Genomic DNA, 19096 nt, shown 5'->3' with positions numbered 1-19096 from the left:
CCACAGGACTGGAAAAGTCACTTTTAATTTCAATCTCAAAGAAGGGCAATGCCAAAGAATGTTCACTACTGTACAATTGTGCTCATTGCACATGCTAGCAAGATTAAGGTCAAAATCCTTCAAACTAGGCTTCAGCAGTACCTGAACCAAGAACTTCCAGATGTATAATTTGGGTTTCAAAAAGGCAGAGGAAACACACATCAAATTGTCAACACTCTAGATCATAGAGAAAGCAAGAGAATTCCAGATAAACATCTACTTCTACTTCATTGACTACTCTAAAGCCTATGATTGAGTGGATCACAACAAACTGTGGGAAATTTTAAAAGGATGAGGAATACTAGACCACCTTACCGGTCTGCTGAGAAACTTTTATGTAGGCCAAGTTCATATCCATTGAGTCAGTGATGCTATTTAACCATCTCATTGTATGCCACCCTCCTCTCCTTTTACCTTCAATCTTTCCCAGCATAAGGGTCTTTTCCAATGAGAGAGTTGTTCCTGTCAGGTAGCCAAAGTATTAGAACTTCAGCTTCAACAACAGTCCTTTCAATGAATATTTAGGGTTGATTTCTTTTAGGATTGACCAGTTTGATCTACATGAAATCCAAGGAACTCTCAAGAGTCTTTTCCAGCACCACAATTTGAAAGTATCAATTCTTCAGCCTTCAGCCTTCTTTTCTTTGTTTCTTTGGTCCAGTTCTCACATTCATTCATGACTACTGGAAAAACCATAGCTTTCAATATGGACCTCTGTCAGCAAATTGATGTCTTTGTATTTTAATATGCTATATAGGTTTGTCATAGCTTTTCGTTCAAGCAGCAAGTGTCTTTTAATTTCATGGTTGCAGTCACCATGCCCAGTGATTTTGAAGCCCAAGAAAATATGCAGAGTACATCACATACAATACCACACTGGATGAATCACAAGCTGCAATCAAGATTGCTGGGAGAAATATCAACAACTTCAGATATACAGATAATACCACTCTAATGGCAGAAAGGAAGAGTAATTATATATCCTCTTGATGAGAGTGAAAGAGGAAAGTGAAAAGGCTAGCTTAAAACTCAACATTCAAAAACCTTGGATCATGGCCTCCAGTGCCATCACTTCCAGGCAAATAGAAGGGGAAAACAGTGATAGATTTTATTTTTCTGAGCGCCAAAATCACTGTGGGCAGTGACAACTGCAGCCATGAAATCAAAAAGACACTGAAATCAAAAGGACTGATGCTGAAGCTGAAGCGCCAAGACTTTGGCCACCTAATGAGAATTAACTCATTGGAAAAGACCCTGATGCTGGGAAAGATTGAAGGCAGGAGGAGAGGGGACAACAGAGGATGAGATGGTTGGATGGCATCACTGACTCAATGGACATGAGTTTGAGCAGGCTCTGGGAGTTTGTGATGGACAGGAAAGCCTGGCGTGCTGCATTCCATTGGGTCACAAAGAGTTGGACATGAGTGAGTGACTGAAGTGAGTCTGAGAGGGAAGGGAGGAGGGATAAATTGGAAGATTAGGATTGACATACTGAAGCGATTTAGCGGCAGCAGCAGCAGCACACACACTTCAATGTATAGATAAATAACTAGTATGGACCTACTGTATTGCACAGGACATTCAAAACTCTGTAATGGCCTATTAGGGAAAAGAACCTAAAATAGAGTGGAGATATACATATACGACAGATTCACTTTGCTATATACCTGAAACTAACACAACATTAGTTGTGAACTGAACTGAACTGAATAATTTTCACAATATATTTTCAAGGGCTTATTCAAAGACTATAAGTAGAACTTGATTAACACCTATAACTATGCTACAACATAGACTCATAATTCTTAAATTAAAAATAACTATATAAAGAATAACATGTGCATTCATGTATTACATGGCTTTTGTAACTTTTTATGTGTAAAATTTATTTATGCTACACAAAAGTTTCATTTAATTTTCATTGTAAGAACAAACGTTGTTACCAAAGCAGAGAGAGAAGGGAGAATGAACAAATTATGGTATGGGATTAAAATATAAGAACTACTATGCATAAAGTTTAATAAACAAATAGGCATATTGTATAACACAGAGAATGAGAGTAATGTACAACTTCATACCCATCTTACTCATAACACCAATCAATTATCAGGGATACTAATTTTTCTCTAACTGCATTTTCATTTTCACCAAAACTAAAGAGCATTTGAGTCATTCCAGATGAATTAGTGAAAAACAAAGTACAAAAATAATTTAACAACTTATAGATAGCAATAATTACAATCTTGGTCTGGAAAGATGTTTAAGGAAGAATCTAGTAATTAACATATTTATTATTTCACTTCTAAATAATTTAAAATTCTGTAACAATCCGATAAAGGGAAGTTTACATTTTCCTTTTTAATCACTATATGTGTAATTTCATTTTCTTGCCTTAATGTGCTACTACTTCTACCAAAACTTTTTTAAAAAGGGGTGGGGAAACTGGTGAACACACTTGATTTTTTACCTATTTGAAAAGAAATATTTTCAGAATGTCACCGATAATAATGGTGAAAAGGAAAGTGAAAGTCGATCAGTCCTGTCCAACTTTTTGTTACCCAAGGACTGTAGGCTGCCAGACTCCTCTGTCCATGGAATTCTCTAGGCAAGAATACTGGGGTGAGTAGCCCTTCCCTCCTCCATGGGATCTTCCCAATCCAGGGATCGAACCCAGGTCCCCTGCATTGCAGGCAGATTCTTTACCATCTGAACCACCAGGAAAGCCCAATGATAATGGTATTTGGGCTAGCTTTTGTTGATTTTCTTCATAAAATTAATGAAATATTTTTAATTTTCCTAATTTGCTCAGGGTTTGTTGTTGCTTTTAAATCACTAATAGATCTTTTTCTTGATTTAACTGAGATATACATTTAATGGTGCTTATATGTATGTACATGTACATATAAACACAAACTATATATATGATATATAATACATACATATATACGTATCATTCATATATTTGCTTTTGAAATATGTAATAATAGTAATATATTTTATATGGTACTTATATATTTCTAGGTAGATAAATATACATATACATATACATGCATAGATATTTGCATTTGTTTTGGTAATGTGGGGAGGATTTTACATACATATTCAAATGTGAGTCTAGGTTAAAATTTTCCTTTCTGACACTGTTTTTTTGTCATCAGGATGGCTATCAGGTTTTGCTAACTATGTAAATTGTTGGTGTTGAGAGAGTCATTTCCTACGGAGGTTGATAAAAAGTCTAGGGGTCCCCAAGGAAAGAGAGGTCTGGAGTTCTCAAGGAGAAAGAAAGGACACACTTTTTTCCTCTACATTCCTTAGGATTATATAACAATAATGTATCCTGCTTGAGGACAGTCTCTGGAAAAAACCTTCTGGCTAATCCTATTATCTTAAAATGTAAATTATGGGAGTAGGTCTAGTGAGGTCTTTACAACCTCCAGACGTTCTTTTGATTCACTGTAATAACTAATTAGAGAGTATATAACTCCATGGCTAACACTAGCAAGGGGGTACTCTTTCTGCCCCCTTCTGATGCTTATGTCAGAAGCTTTCTCTATCTCCTTTATACTTTAATAAAACTTTATTACACAAAAGCTCTGAGCAATCAAGCCTCTTCTCTGGCCCCAGATTGAATTCTCCTCCTCTAGAGGCCAAGAATCCCGGTGTCTTTGCATCGTTCAGCAACAACCTTTCATCTTGGGGGCTCGTCTGGAGTTCTGGACAAGGTAATGGATGCTTGGAGCTCTAATTCTTTGTTCTCCTAGAGAACACGTTTTCTGCTGTACTTTACTACTCTACGGTGTGCTTGTGTAAATGAATGAAACGCCCTGTGCGAAACAATGAAATGCCCTGCTCTGTGGTTCCACAGCGACCTCATATGGCTTATGGCAAAAGCCTGTCGCAGGTTCATATCGACCTGCCAATGCCAAGGCACCCAAAGTCTCCTTCAGGGACCGACCAGAAATGGGCAAAGCATGTGGATCAAACTTTCTTTTCTCGGTCAGACTTTTTGGTCTCTTTGACCATTTCATAACTCCTTGGAAATTAGAAGTACAAACCTAACCTGTCAGATCATAGACTTTCAAGGGACTTGCTATCTATGCTGTTACTGTGTACTGTTACTTAGGTCACAGACTTGGATTGGTAGTCAGGAAGCACTTAGCCTTGCTAGGCATGGAAAGTTTGGAAGCTAGATGGAGCTCTATCTCCAAGAGCATCTCTGAAGCTAAAGTTTACTCAGATTGGAACTACAATGGATTTTTTTTTCCCCCTTTGGTAACACTGGCTTTTAGTGGACCACAGGATACTCTTATACTGGTGTGGTGATGCTTAGGAGGCTCTTACACTGGTGTGGTGATGCTTGGAAGGAACATCTCACTTTTATGTTCCTACCAGTCTTATTGTGGTCAGGAATATACTCAGGGTCATGCACAGGCACTCAGGTGATGAATCTTTACCCCAGTGGTTTAGCCTGGGAGGCATTCCAGAAGGTTATTCTGATTGCACCCGGGTGGCATCAGAGGCAAGCAAGGTTTTAACGGTGAGGAGCTGGATGTCAGGGAAGCCATCAGGTCTACCCCTGGTGCATCCCCACCCCATCTCGGTGGTAGAACTGGGAAGGACGAGTAGGTCACCTGCGTCAGTAAGGGACAGACTAAGTCCAACCAGGAAAGAAAAACTTTGGTGTAAAGTCTGTCTACAACCCCATCTAGAGCAGGGAGGGACGCCTCCGGTAGAAAGAGGGCGCTGGTCGCTTTTTTTTCTCTCTTACAGATGGGAGATAACAATTCCAGCCTCACTCTTTTGAACTGTATCCTGAAAAACTGGAATAGATTTGATCCCCAGGGCTTAAAGAAGACACACCTGGTCTTCCTATGTGATACTGCATGGCTGCGGTACCCACTGGAGGATGGCAAACAGTGGCCAGTTGGAGGGTCTCTTAAGTATAATACTGTTTTACAATTAGATCGATTCTGTAGAAAACAAGGGAAATGGGTAGAAGTAGCCTATGTGTTGCCCTTTTTCTCTCTGCAAAATATGCCAGACTTATGTCCTAAAGGGTAGAGATTTGGATGTGACTCCTTCAGCTCCCTCCTGTCCTTCTACTTTGCTAGATGAGATGGAGGACAGGAGACAAAGAGTTAAAGAAAAGCAGGTTTCTCCAATCTATCCCTGGGATCCTATGCGCAGAGCAGCCAGAAAGACTGAGGAACAGCCACACAAGCTTTTGCCTCTTCATGAAGCACCCACCAGGAGAAATAATTAGTCTATGAGAGTTAATAAGCCTTTTTCTTATCAAGAAATACAAAGAATCAAGGGGGACCTAGGAGACTATTTAGAGAACCCAGAAAAATATATTAGAGCTTTTAAAGGTATTACTCTGCTTTATGACCTTACTTGGAAGGATGTGATGTATATCTTGGGACAAATGCTGACTCCCGACTAAAAGACTCAAGTTTTGGGAATAGTGGTTGCTTATGGAGATGAACGGTTTGGTAATAAATCAGTAGGGAAGAGGGAAGAGGAGATAGCCACCCTCCCCACTGGGAATCAGGTGTTCCCAACTACAGAACCAGACTGGGATTACAACACAGCTAAAGGAAGATGGGATCAGAGTCATTTTGTCAGATGTATTCTTGAAGGACTGAGGCAGGTGCGTGCTAAGCCTTTAAATTATGGCAAATTGGCAGACACAGAACAGGAGGAGAAGGAAGCTCCTGGTAAATTCCTAGATAGACTGAGAGAAGCCCTTCGTAGATTCACTGAGATTGATCCCAAATATGAAGAGAGAAAAGTGATCCTAAAAGATAGATTTCCCACTCAGTCGGCTCCAAATATCCACTGTAAGCTATTAAAATAGGACCAAATCAGTCTTTGGATAGTCTGTTACAACTGGCTCAGATAGTCTATTATGGTAGGGAATATGAGGAAAAGAAAGGCAGAAAAAGACAAAGGAACAGGCAGAAGCCCTCGCAATGGGTATGAGAACCATTCTTAAACAGCCTGAGAAAAATGCCCAGAGGGACCCAGGAGAAAAGGGATGGGCTTGCTATTACTGGGGAAAGGATGGGCACCTCAAACAGGATTGCCCTCAGGCATGCAAGCTGCCCCCGGCTCCATGTCTGGTCTGCAAGGACCACACTGGAAGAGAGACTGCCCTCACAGGCATAGGTTTCAGGGGTCGGACTCTCAAGACAATCAGGACTGAAGGTGCCCAGGGGTCCCCAAACAAGCTCCCGTCCTAATTACACCTGAGGAACTCCGGGTATTAATAACTGTGGAGGGCCAATCAGTCGATTTCCTTTTAGATACTGGGGCAACTTACTCTGTGCTTACTGAAGCCCCTCCCCCACTTTCTTCCCAATCTGCTTTCATAATGGGACTGTCTGGATGAGCTAAAATGTATTACTTCAGTTGTTCTTTAAGCTATAACTGAGACGCTGTGCTATTTTCACACGAGTTTCTGATTGTGCCAGTCTCCTTCACCCCTTTTGGAGAGGGATATACTGAGCAAGGTCCATGCCTCTGTTTTCATGAATATGGAGCCTTCCCTTTCTCTCCCTTTAGTTGAACAAAATGTAAATCCTAGAGTATGGGCTAATGGAAAATCTGTGGGTCGAGCACAAAATGTTATTCCTGTAGCTGTCAAGCTCAAAGACCCGCACTTATTTCCACATAAGAAGCAGCATCCACTGAAACCTGAAGTGTAGGAAGGGTTAAAACTCATCATTGAGAATTTAAAGGAGCAGGGACTATTAATTCCCTGTAACAGTCCATACAACATTCTTATTTTGGGTATACAGAAGTCGAATGTTAAATGGAGACTAGTTCGAGATTTATGAATAATAAATGAGGCTGTAGTTCCTTGACACCCCATGGTGCCTAATCCTTACACTCTATTGTCTGAAATTCCTGAATGAGCCAAATATTTCTCAGTAATTGATTTAAAAGATGCCTTCTATTCAGTGCCTTGGCGGAGGAAAGTCAATTTCTATTTGCCTTTGAGGACCCTATGCAGCCAGCTTCTCAGTTAACCTGGACAGTTTTGCCCCAGGAATTTCGTGACAGTCCTCACTTATTTGGATAAAGTTTGTCATGGGATCTACGAAACTTTAATAGCTCCGAAGCGGTGGTGTTACAATATGTAGATGATATTTTGCTCAGTGCTGAGACAGAGGAAGCTTGTTCATGAGCCTCAGAAGACTTCTTAAGCTTTCTGGCAGGCTGCGGTTACAGGCATCAAGAATAAAGGCTCAGCTTTGTCAACAATCTGTTAGCTATCTGGGCCTAATCATATCAGAAAGGACTAGGGCCATAGGCCTGGAGAGAATTAAACCTATACTAAATCATTCCCTACCTATGACTTTAAGATAATTGAGAGGATTTTTGAGAATCTCAGGCTACTGTGATTCTGGGTTATGGGGAACCTGCCCAGCCTTTATATAAACTTATAGCTGAAACTCAGCAGGGCCAAACAGACAAACTGGTTTGGTCTCCAGATACTCAAAAGGCTTTTAAGGTTCTTCAGACTGCTCTCCTGCAAGCTCCCCCTCTAAGCTTGCCCACAGAGTTAGAATTTAATTTGTTTGACACTGAAAGAAAAGGTATGGCCTTGGGAGTTTTGACACAACCCTGAGGGCCTCACCAGCAACCTATTGCTTATCGAAGCAGAGAATTAGATGTAATTTCACCTGGATGGCCAAAATGCCTAAGAGTAATTGGGGCAGCAGCTTTATTAGCACCTGAAGCTTTAAAAATAATTAATGGATGAAACCTTACTGTACTGACTTCTCATGATATGAGCGGAATCTTAAATTCTAAGTTTAATATTTCGATGACAGACAGCAGGCTTCTTAAATATCAGTCATTGTTGTTAGAAGGACCAGTAACTAAGCTTAAAGTTTGTGGAAATTTAAATCCTGCCACTTTTCTTCCTGAGAAGGAAAATGAAACACCTGATCGCGATTGTCCCCAATTTCTAAATTTAAATGATGCAGTTCGAGAAGATCTAATGGATACCCCATTAGACAATCCTGACATGGAAATATTTATAGATGACAGTTCTTTTGTTCAGGATGGAAAGCGTAAAACAGGTTACGCCATGGTTACTGCTGAACAGGTTTTAGAAGCAAAATCTCTCCCCCAGGGAACCAGTGATCAGTTAGCAGAGCTTGTGGCTCTGACCTGAGCTCCAGAGTTAAGCAAAGGGCAGCAGGTAAATATCTACACTGATTCTAAGTCTGTTTATTTGACTTTACGTGCTCATGCTGCAATATAGAAAGAAAGGCAGTTTAAAACAGCAACAGGAGAAGCTATTAAACATTTCAGAGAGATCAAGAGACTTTTAACTGCTATATGGTGTTCTAAAGAAGTAGCTGTTATGCATTGCAAAGGGCACAGCAGGGATGGGAGTGAAGTAGCCAATGGTAATCAGTTGGCTGACCATCAAGCCAGAAAAGCAGCACCTTATGAAACCCCTTCACTACAGATGCCTTTGATCTGGACAGGTCCTGTGGAACAGGAAAAACCACAATATACTGAGGAAGAATTAGAAAGATATGAGAAAAGAGGAGCATAGATTACTGATAAAGGATGGTTACCTCTGAGGATGGACAATTAATAATTTCTGAAAGTGCTCAATGGAAAATTCTTAAGGGTTTACACCAGAGTTTTCATTAGGGTGCAGAGAGTACTTACCAGATGGCTTCTCATTTGTTTGAAGGTAAAAATGCAATGAAAACTTTAAAGAACATTACCAAAAGGTGTGAGGTTTGTCAGAAAAATAACCTAAAGACTGAAAAGCTAGCAAAATCTGGGTTACAACAAAGTGGAAAGTATCCTGGAGAGGACTGGGAAATTGATTTTACTCATATGCCAAAAGCTAATGGCTATTCTTGTTTACAAGTTTGGGTGGATACTTTTACTGGATGGATTGAGGCTTTTCCCTGTTGAAGAGAGCAGGCTAAGGAGGTTATACAGATTTTAATCCATGAAATTATCCCCAGGTTTGGGCTGCCACGGAGCCTTCAGAGCGACAATGGCTCCACCTTTAAAGCTGCTGTAACTCAGCTGCTTTAACGCTGCTGTCTAAGGCTCTAGGAACAGAATATCACTTACACTGTTCCTGGAGACTCCAATCCTCAGGAAAGGTTGAAAAAGCTAGTAACATTATCAAAAAACATCTGCGCAAATTAACTCAAGAAACGCAGGACATTTGGGTTAAAGTCCTACCCACAGCTTGAGAAACCTGTATGCAGTTCAGGAAGCAACAGTTAGAACTGGACATGGAACAACAGACTGGTTCCAAATAGGGAAAGGAGTACGTCAAGGCTGTATATTGGCACCCTGCTTATTTAACTTCCATGCAGAGTACATCATGAGAAATGCTGGGCTGGAAGAAGCACAAGCTAGAATCAAGATTGCTGGGAGAAATATCAATAACCTCATATATGCAGATGACACCACCCTTATGGCAGAAAGTGAAGAGGAACTAAAAAGCCTCTTGATGAAAGTAAAAGAGGAGAGTGAAAAAGTTGACTTAAAGCTCAACATTCAGAAAACGAAGATCATGGCATCTGGTCCCATCACTTCATGGGAAATAGATGGGGTAACAGTGGAAACACTATCAGACTTTATCTTTTTGGGCTCCAAAATCACTGCAGATGGTGATTGCAGCCATGAAATTAAAAGACGTTTACTCCTTGGAAGAAAAGTTATGACCAACCTAGAGAGCATATTGAAAAGCAGAGACATTACTTTGCCGACTAAAGTCCGTTTAGTCAAGGCTATGGTTTTCCCAGTGGTCATGTATGGATTTGAGAGTTGGACCGTGAGGAAAACTGAGTGCCGAACAATTGATGCTTTTGAACTGTGGTGTTGGAGAAGACTCTTGAGAGTCCCTTGGACTGCAAGGAGATCCAACCAGTCCATTCTAAAGGAGATCAGCCCTGGGTGTTCTTTGGAAGGAATGATGCTAAAGCTGAAACTCCAGTACTTTGGCCACCTCATGTGAAAGTTGACTCATTGGAAAAGACTCTGATGCTGGGAGGGATTGGGGGCAGGAAGAGAAGGGGACGACAGAGGATGAGATGGCTGGATGGCATCACTGACTCGATGGACATGAGTTTGAGTGAACTCTGGAAGTTGGTAATGGACAGGAAGGCCTGGCGTGCTGCGATTCATGGGGTCACAAAGAGTCGGACACAACTGAGCAACTGAACTGAACTGAACTGAACATAGTTTTAATGAAGGCTCGAACTGCCCCTAAAAGGAGGGACTGTCCCCCTTTGATTGTATTTATGGAAGGCCTTTCTTACACACATTGTTATAGACCCCAAAGCCTTGGAATTAACTAATTATGTAACTCAGCTCTCAGGTTTTCAACAGGCATTAACAGAACTCTAGTAGACGGCTCCTGAGTCAAGCAAGCCTCCATTTGAGCCAGGAATTGAGGTCCACAAAAAACACTGGGGTCTGGGGGCCCATCTCTTGAGCCCCTCTGGGAAGGCCCTTACCAGGTTATTCTTTCTTCTCCCACAGCTGTCAAAGTGTGAGGAACTGATTCGTGGGTACATCACACTCAAGTTAAGAGGTGGCACCCTGACCAGAACTAAGTGACTTCATTTTATGTCTTTACTTTCTATGCTTTGACTTTGCACTTTTCAGATGGGCCTGATAATCTATGTAAGCCTACGTATGGTATGCTGACTCCAAAAATCCTGAGTCTGCTGTTTGATCCTCAAGACAATGCCTTCCTGTCCTGGGCTCACTCCTACGCAGCATTTCACAATCAGTTTAACTGCTGGGTGTGTGGAGCACTCCCCTCTTCATCAGTGGAAGGCTTCCCGTGGTGGACATCGCCACTTCAAGGAAAAGACTTTCTCCAAGTCTGCAAATACTTTCAATAACTATCGCATGTGGTGCCTCTTCTTAAACTGATGATATCTAACAATCCTCAGATGGACTGATGTAACTCTGGATATAATATGACTTTTAATTTTGATTTTAACTTGTTTTAAGGATTATTTTGCCTTGCAACTGTAACTGTATAACTGGATTTGTTTCTAGTCACATGAAGGCTTTTAAGTTACAAATGGTTGTCCAACCTCCTAAGAGTGCCACAGCCTCTTCCAAATATTACTTAGGGCCCCTGGATCAGAGACCCTCAATATGAGGGTTAGGAGAATATGTTTCCTCAACAGTTTAGGGACCAAACCCCTAAACAGCAGGAAGTAATTATGGGATGAAAAGGACCCCCCTTTCCCTAGGCAACATAATTCTCCTAAAAGAAAAGAGGGGAATGAGAGAGTCATTTCCTAGGCAGATTGATAAAAAGTCTAAGGGTCCCCAAGGAGAGAGGGGTCTGGAGTTCTCAAGGAGGAAGAAAGGACACACTTTTTTTCCTCTACATTCCTGAGGTTTATATAACAATAATGTATCCCGCTTGAAGACAGTCTCTGGAAAAAACCTTCTGGCTAATCCTATTATCTTAAAATGTAAATTATGGGAGTAGGTCTAGTGAGGCATTCTTCACTAGACATTCTTCCTCCAGACATTCTTTTGATTCACCCTAATAACTAATTAGAGAGTATATAACTCCATGGCTAACACTAGCAAGGGGGTACTCTTTCTGTCCCCTTCTGATGCCTATGTCAGAAGCTTTCCCTATCTCATTTATACTTTAATAAAACTTTATTACACTAAAGCTCTGAGAGATCAAGCCTCGTCTCTGGCCCCGGATTGAATTCTTCTCCTCCGGAAGCCAAGAATCCCCTGTCTTTGCATCATTCAGCAACAACCTTTCCGTGTTTAGTGACTAAGTCATGCCCGTCTTTTGTAAACCCATGAACTGTAGCCCTCCAGGCTCCTCTGCCCATGGGATTTTCAAGGCAAGAATATTGGAGTGGGTTGCTATTTCCTTCTCCAAGGTATCTTCCTGACCCAGGAATCAAACCCACATCTTCTGCATTACAGGTGGATTCTTTACCACTGAGCCACCTGAGAAGCCCTAACCATAAAAAGATTAGAGTGTAATTTTTATTTTATTCTCTGGAAGACTTTATTCAAGACTACATTTATTTCTTTCTGGGTTGTTGGGTAGAACTTATTCATGAAGCCATCTAGCCTGGGTTTTCATTGTCACAAACTTTTTGACTAATAATTCAAATAAACAGTAATTGGATTTCTCTAGTGGTTATAGAAACACTCAAATTTTTAATTTCTTCTTGAATAAGAGCTTACTAAGTAATATTTTGTAGTGATTTTCCCATTTCATTTACATTTTCAAAGTTATTGGCATAATGTTCAAAATGTTCTTTTGGTGTCTAAAGCATCTATGGTTATAATAATCATTTTATTCTAATTATTAGATAATTGTGCTTTCTCTGTTAATCTTTTTTGCTTGATCTTTTTCATCCATTTCTCTAAATTGTTTTTTAAATCTAATTGTTTTCTAAATCTATTTTCTAAATCATTTCAAAGTACCAACTTTGTCCATACTTTGTACATACAGTTTCATGTTTTTAAATTTATTTTTTATTTCTTCCTTTATGTACTATTCCATTTATTTTGTTGCTCCTCTTTCTAGCGTCTTTATATGGATGTCTATCTCTTTAGTTTGGAGCATTTTTTAATTTCCTAATAACAGTATATAAGTTTGTGAATTTCTTTCTAAATGCACTTTAGATGTATCTTACAGACTTGCAATTCTCAGTACTTTTATTATAATTGAAAATAATTTCTAATTTTTATCATAATTTCTTATTGAATGAATGGGATAGTTGATATATATTTCTCAATTTTAATATGTGTGGGATTTTTCTAGTTATCTTTTTGATACTGATTTTAACTTAATTCCATTGTGTTTGAGAACATAATTTGTATTATGTCAACCCTTTTAGATCATTTACTATTTCTTTCAAAATTATATCTTTCCAAAAATTCCTGGAGTTTGAATAATACCCATCATAAATTTTCTGAGCTATTCAATTAATCAAATAAGAATAGAAAACAAAGTAAAATATATTTGAAAGAAGATGAACCTTTGCATTTGAGACTAAAAGAGAACACTTGATGGGATAAACTACCTTCTCTCCTGGGGTCACAGAGACTCTCCAGATGCAGTGTGTATAAGATGGATAGCCATTTGGAAATCCTGGGGAGGAAAGATTGCCATTGGATTCTTGTAGGGTTTCTCCACATGCTGAAAGAAAGAAAAAAACAACATATGTTTGATTTTTTTAAATGAAAAGGATAAAAGTATTTATTGTTTTTTATAAAAGACATTTGCATCATAAATGAATCTTGAGTCTTTTGGTATTAGAGAAGGATATATATTTGTATAACACTTTTCCTTTATAAATAATTTTTTAAATGTCTTTCTTACTAGAATTTCAGTATACTTAAAGGGATTGCTATAGCTAACCATATAACAAGATTATGAGATAAATAACCTGAAGAAACATAAAATTCTTCCTCATGGAAACATTTCTCATTCATTCCCAAAGAGCAAATAGCCAACTTATACACCACCCATACTCAGATTCAAGCCAGTGGGTACCTATTCAATGTGATTCTGGGACCCCATGAAATATTCTATTATTATATTTGGTGTACAGTGAAGTTGATTTTAATAATGACTACTGTATCAAAGTTGGGAAAAATAAAATTTAAGTAATAATGAATAAATAGTCAATAAAAGTGGTGCTTAGATGACACACAATGAAATTTTTTTTTCAAAATAAACTGAAATAAATTGGAATATAAAACACTATGGAAGACAAATTTTCCAATGAGATATAGATATTTATCTATTCTCTGTTTTCTGCCTATAATAAGTAGAAATGACAGGGAAAGCAATTTTATTTTCCTTTTACTACCCCTATCCACTGGAGAATCCCATGGAGAGGCAGCCTGGCAGGCTACATCCATGGGGTCACAAGAGTTGGACATGACTTAACGACGAAACAACCAAACAACCAACAACCCCTATCTAACTTCTTGGTAGCAATTATCAGTCATCTGATGTAGCAAACAGTCAGCTGTACAACCTCAAGATCAGTATGACTAATATCTATAGGCCAATTCAACAAAGACAAGGTCAGAGGATAATTAGCTCATTGGTTCCACCAAGGTTTGTAGTCAGAAGCATTCTACAACGGACTGTCTTGTTGCTTTTGCAAGACATGATCTGAGTCAAATGAATATAAGCAGATTTAAGTATCCTTAATTCATGAATAATTCCTATACACCAGTTAAGTTTATATAAATATTTATATAAAGCTGTTTATAGTTTTCATTCAACAGTTTGAAAGAATAACTCCTTCCTTCTGAAGAAGACTAAAATAGAACCTGATATATTACCATATTATAGAGTCAGCAGGTGAACTCTAGCAGGTGAACTCTTGTCTCATCAAAACAATACATTATAAATGGTTCTGCATATCTTGATTTAAATGAAGAAACAAAAATAATGTCTTGGAAGACATAAAATAGAGATGTAAAAAGAGTTTGATATGATATAAATATTTATGCAGCCATGAAATTAAAAGACGCTTGCTCCTTGGACAAACCTAGACAGTGTATTAAAAAACAGACATTAACTACAAAGGTCCGCATAGTCAAAGCTATGGTGTTTCCCATAGTCATGTACGGATGTGAGAGCTGGAACAATAAAAAAAGGCTGAGCACTTAAGAACTGATGCCTTTGAACTGTCATGAGGGAGAAGACTCTTAAGAGTCCCTTGGACAGAAAGGAGATCCAACCAGTCAATCCTAAAGGAAATCACCCTGAATACTCATTGGAAGGACTGATGCTGAAGTTGAAGCTCCAATAGTTTGGCCACCTGATGCAAAGAACCGACTCATTGGAAAAGACCCTGATGCTGGGAATGATTGAAGGCAGAAGGAAAAGCGGATGACAGAGGATGAGATGGTTGGATGGCCTCACAGACTCAATGGACATGAGTTTGAGCAAACTCCGGGAGATGGTTTAGGACAAGGGAAGCCTGGTATACTGCAGTTCATGTGGTCACAAAGAGTCGGACATGACTGAGAGGCTGAAGAACAACAACAAATAATGTTTGTATAACAAAATAAATTTAAAATAAGAGCAAGCAATACTTATTCTGATAAACAGGTAGATAAAAGCAACTTGAGAATAAAAGAAAAATGTTCAAGGTAAAAAATATGTAATCAGCACTTTTCATGAATCATCTAAGGATACTTGATAAATGAGACATTATAAGAACCCTTAGAAAAATGAAAATTTATTAAGATTTATTAATGTAACCAATGTGCTTCTAATTATGATCAGTGTGTTGGGGGAATTTAGCGTGTTTCAATGAAAAAAGCTACAAAAAAAAAAAAAAAACCTACAGCAGTTTAAAAATAAATTCTGTAATTCTAAGCCACATAGAATGTTGGTACTGGATTTCCTCAAGAGGAATTAAAACAATTAACTCACACATGTAAACAAACATTATTATACTGATAAAATGATGAAACAGAAAGCTCTCTGAAATGCAAAAAAAAAAAAAAGAATATAGTTCAAAAATCTAATAAATGTATTATATAGCACCTACTTATAATGCAAGAAATGTGGACAAAAATTGCCAAGTTGTAATCATTTGTGCATTTCCCTCAGTACATGTGGCTATCCCAGGCTACCTGATCCTTATTTCAGAAGATTTTCATAAATTTTCCTGGGCATTTGTTGATTCATGTTCAGGTATAAAAAATAATTTTATAACTAAAACAACTAAAGGAAAATTAGCAAGGAAAAGATGGCACCACTAAGTTAAATACACAGTCTCTTCATTTACACAGTAATCTATTTAGTATATGGATGAGAAGAGAGAAGTTTGGCTCATGGCATAATCCCTTGTTATGTCATACAAGCAAGTCTCAAAGCCCTCAACCTCAGTTTTCTGTTCTTTAAAGTGGCTATCTTATTAATATGTACTTCATGAAGTTGTTTTGTAGGGGTCAAGTATTGTGATGCCCAAAGTCCTCTATTTAACACTTAGATACCTCTGACACAGGTAGGAAAACTGTGGGATTAATTTTTATAATGTATCTTTGAGCTAAAAAAAAAAACCCAATCTTATCTAAAAGAAAAAAAATATACAAAGAAAAATTATCATCAGTCTCCTAATAAAAATCATTCTAAAATAAAACAATTCACAAATTGAATTTTCATCTCTGTAGGCAGATGACATGATCTTATACGTACAAAACCATAAAGATTACACAGACCCCCCCCAAAAAAAAAAAAACTGTTAGAAGTAATAAAAAAAATTATACAAAAGTGTAGAATACAAAATCAACACACAAAATTCAGTTGCATATCCATTAACTATCAATGAACAATATGAAAATGAAATTAAGAAAATAACTCTTTTTATAAAAAAAAAAACCCCTCAGTAATAAAATATTTAGGAATGAAAGAGGCAAAATAAACTTGAGGCAAAAGACATGAACATTGAAGACTACAAAACATTGATAAAAGAAATTTAAGAGGACACAAAGATGTGTTCATGGATTGGAAAACTTAATATTGTTAAAATATTATCCATCCTAGTCAAAGCATGGATAAATTTCTAAAATTCAATGCAATCCCTATCAAATTCCTAGTGGCATATTTTTGTAGAAATGGAAGGAAAAGTCTTAAAATTCATATAGAATTACAAATCCTAAATAGCCAAAACAATCTTGAGGAAAAAAAAAAAAAACAGAGCTGGAAGCTTCGTTGTTCTTAACCTAAAAACATACTACAAATCGAACCAATACAATATTGTAAAGAAAAAAATTTTTTTAAGTATGATACTAGCATAAGAGAGGCATATAGACCAATGGGACAGAATAAAGAGCCAAAAATAAACCCACACCTAAACAGTAAAATGGGATCTTTGATAAAGGTGCCAAGACCTTTCAATGGTGAAAAGATAGGCTCCTCCATAAATTCTTAGGGAAACTAGATACACACATACAAGGGAATAAAATCGAACCAATTTTTCCACTATCCACAAAAATCAACTTAAAGTGGATTAAAGACCTAAAAGTAAGACCCCAAATTGTAAAATTCCCAAAAGAAAAACATAGGTGAAAAACATCACAACAGAGGTCTTGGCAATGATTGCTTAGATATGAAACCAAAAGCACAGATAATAAGAGTAAAAATAGACAAGGGAGACAACAACAAGCTAAACAACTGTGTAGCAAAGGAAAAAAATTCATAAAATGAAAAGAAATCTTTGGAATGGAACATTTGCAAATCGTGCATCTGATAAGGGGTTATTATCCAAAACACAGAAGGAACTCAGCAAACAAACAACAAAACAAACCCCAAGTAACCAAATTTTAAAATGGGCAAAGGACGTGAATAGACATTTCTCCACAGAAGACAAACAAATGGCCAATAGATACATGAAAAAAGTGCTCAATGTCACCAATAATCAGAGAAATGAAAATCAAAACCACAATGAGATATCACCTCACAATGGCTTGTTGGCCATTATTGAAAAAACGGAAATAGCAAGTGTTGGTGAGGATGTAGAGAAACAACTTTGCACTGCTGTTAGGAATGTAAAATGGTTCGGCCACTGCGGAAAACAATGTGGAGTTTCCTCAGAAATAATAAATAGAACTACCAAATTATATAGCAACTCTACTTCTGGGTATTGATGCAAAAGAATTGAAAACAGTGTTGAAGAAATATGTATACTCATATATTCATTAAGTATTACTGAGAGTAGCCATAAAAATAAACTGTCTTATCATTGGATGAATGAATAAATAAAATGTGGTACATGAATACAATGGAATATTATTCAATCTTAAAACAGAAAGAAATCTGTCACGTGCTACAACAGGGATGAACCTTGAGGACCTAATTCTAGTGAAATAGGCTCAGTTCAGTTCAATCGCTCAGTCGTGTCCGACTCTTTGCAACCCCATGAATCATAGTACGCCAGGCCTCCCTGTCCATCACCAACTCCCGGAGTTCACTCAGACTCACGTCCATCGAGTCGGTGATGCCATCCAGCCATCTCATCCTCTGTCGTCCCCTTCTCCTCCTGCCCCCAATCCCTCCCAGCATCAGAGTCTTTTCCAATGAGTCAACTCTTCGCATGAGGTGGCCAAAGTACTAGATTTTCAGCTTTAGCATCATTCCTTCCAAAGAAATCCCAGGGCTGATCTTCAAAATGGACTGGTTGGATCTCCTTGCAGTCCAAGGGACTCTTAAGAGTCTTCTCCAACACCACAGTTCAAAAGCATAAATTCTTCAGTGCTCAGCCTTCTTCACAGTCCAACTCTCACATCCATACATGACCACTGGAAAAACCATAGCCTTGATTAGATGGACCTTAGTTCGACAAAGTAATGTCTCTGCTTTTGAATATACTATCTAGGTTGGTCATAACTTTTCTTCCAAAGAGTAAGCATCTTTTAATTTCATGGCTGCAATCACCATCTGCAGTGATTTTGGAGCCCCCCAAAATAAAGTCTGACACTGTTTCCACTGTTTCCACTCTTTCCCCATCTATTTCCCATGAAGTGATGGGACCGGTTGCCATGATCTTCGTTTTCCGAATGTTGAGCTTTAGGCCAACTTTTTCATTCTCCTCTTTCACTTTCATAAAGAGGCTTTAGAGGTCCTCTTCATTTTCTGCTATAAAGGTGGTGTCATCTGCATTTATGAGGTTATTGATAGTTCTCCTGGCAATCTTGATTCCAGCTTGTGTTTCTTCCAGCCCAGCATTTCTCATGATGTACTCTGCATGTAAGTTAAATAAGCAGGGTGACAATATACAGCCTTGATGTGCTCCTTTTCTATTTGGAACCAGTCTGTTGTTCCATGTCCGGTTCTAACTGCTGCTTCTTGACCTGCATATAGGTTACTCAAGAGGCAGGTCAGGTGGTCTGGTATTCCCATCTCTTTCAGAAATTTCCACAGTTTATTGTGATCCACACAGTCAAAGGCTTTGGCATAGTCAAGACGGCAGAAATAGATGTTTTTCTGGAACTCTCTTGCTTTTACCATGATAAGGCAGATGTTGGC

The 19096-nt window shown here is 38.3% G+C and overlaps 1 protein-coding gene across 1 annotated transcript in view; it reads right to left on the bottom strand.

Moving 5' to 3' along the window:
- TLL1 (tolloid like 1) overlaps nt 1-19096 on the bottom strand; it is a 325786-nt gene that overhangs the window by 105294 nt on the left and 201396 nt on the right. The window contains exon 9 of the mRNA XM_052654737.1: nt 13122-13237. Within this exon, the coding sequence (XP_052510697.1) occupies nt 13122-13237 (116 nt within the window). The remainder of the gene's footprint in view (nt 1-13121; nt 13238-19096) is intronic.

Source organism: Budorcas taxicolor, chromosome 17 (genome assembly GCF_023091745.1).
Source record: "Budorcas taxicolor isolate Tak-1 chromosome 17, Takin1.1, whole genome shotgun sequence".
Classification (NCBI taxonomy): Eukaryota; Metazoa; Chordata; class Mammalia; order Artiodactyla; family Bovidae; genus Budorcas; species Budorcas taxicolor.
This window is presented reverse-complemented; position numbering and strand designations above follow the sequence as displayed.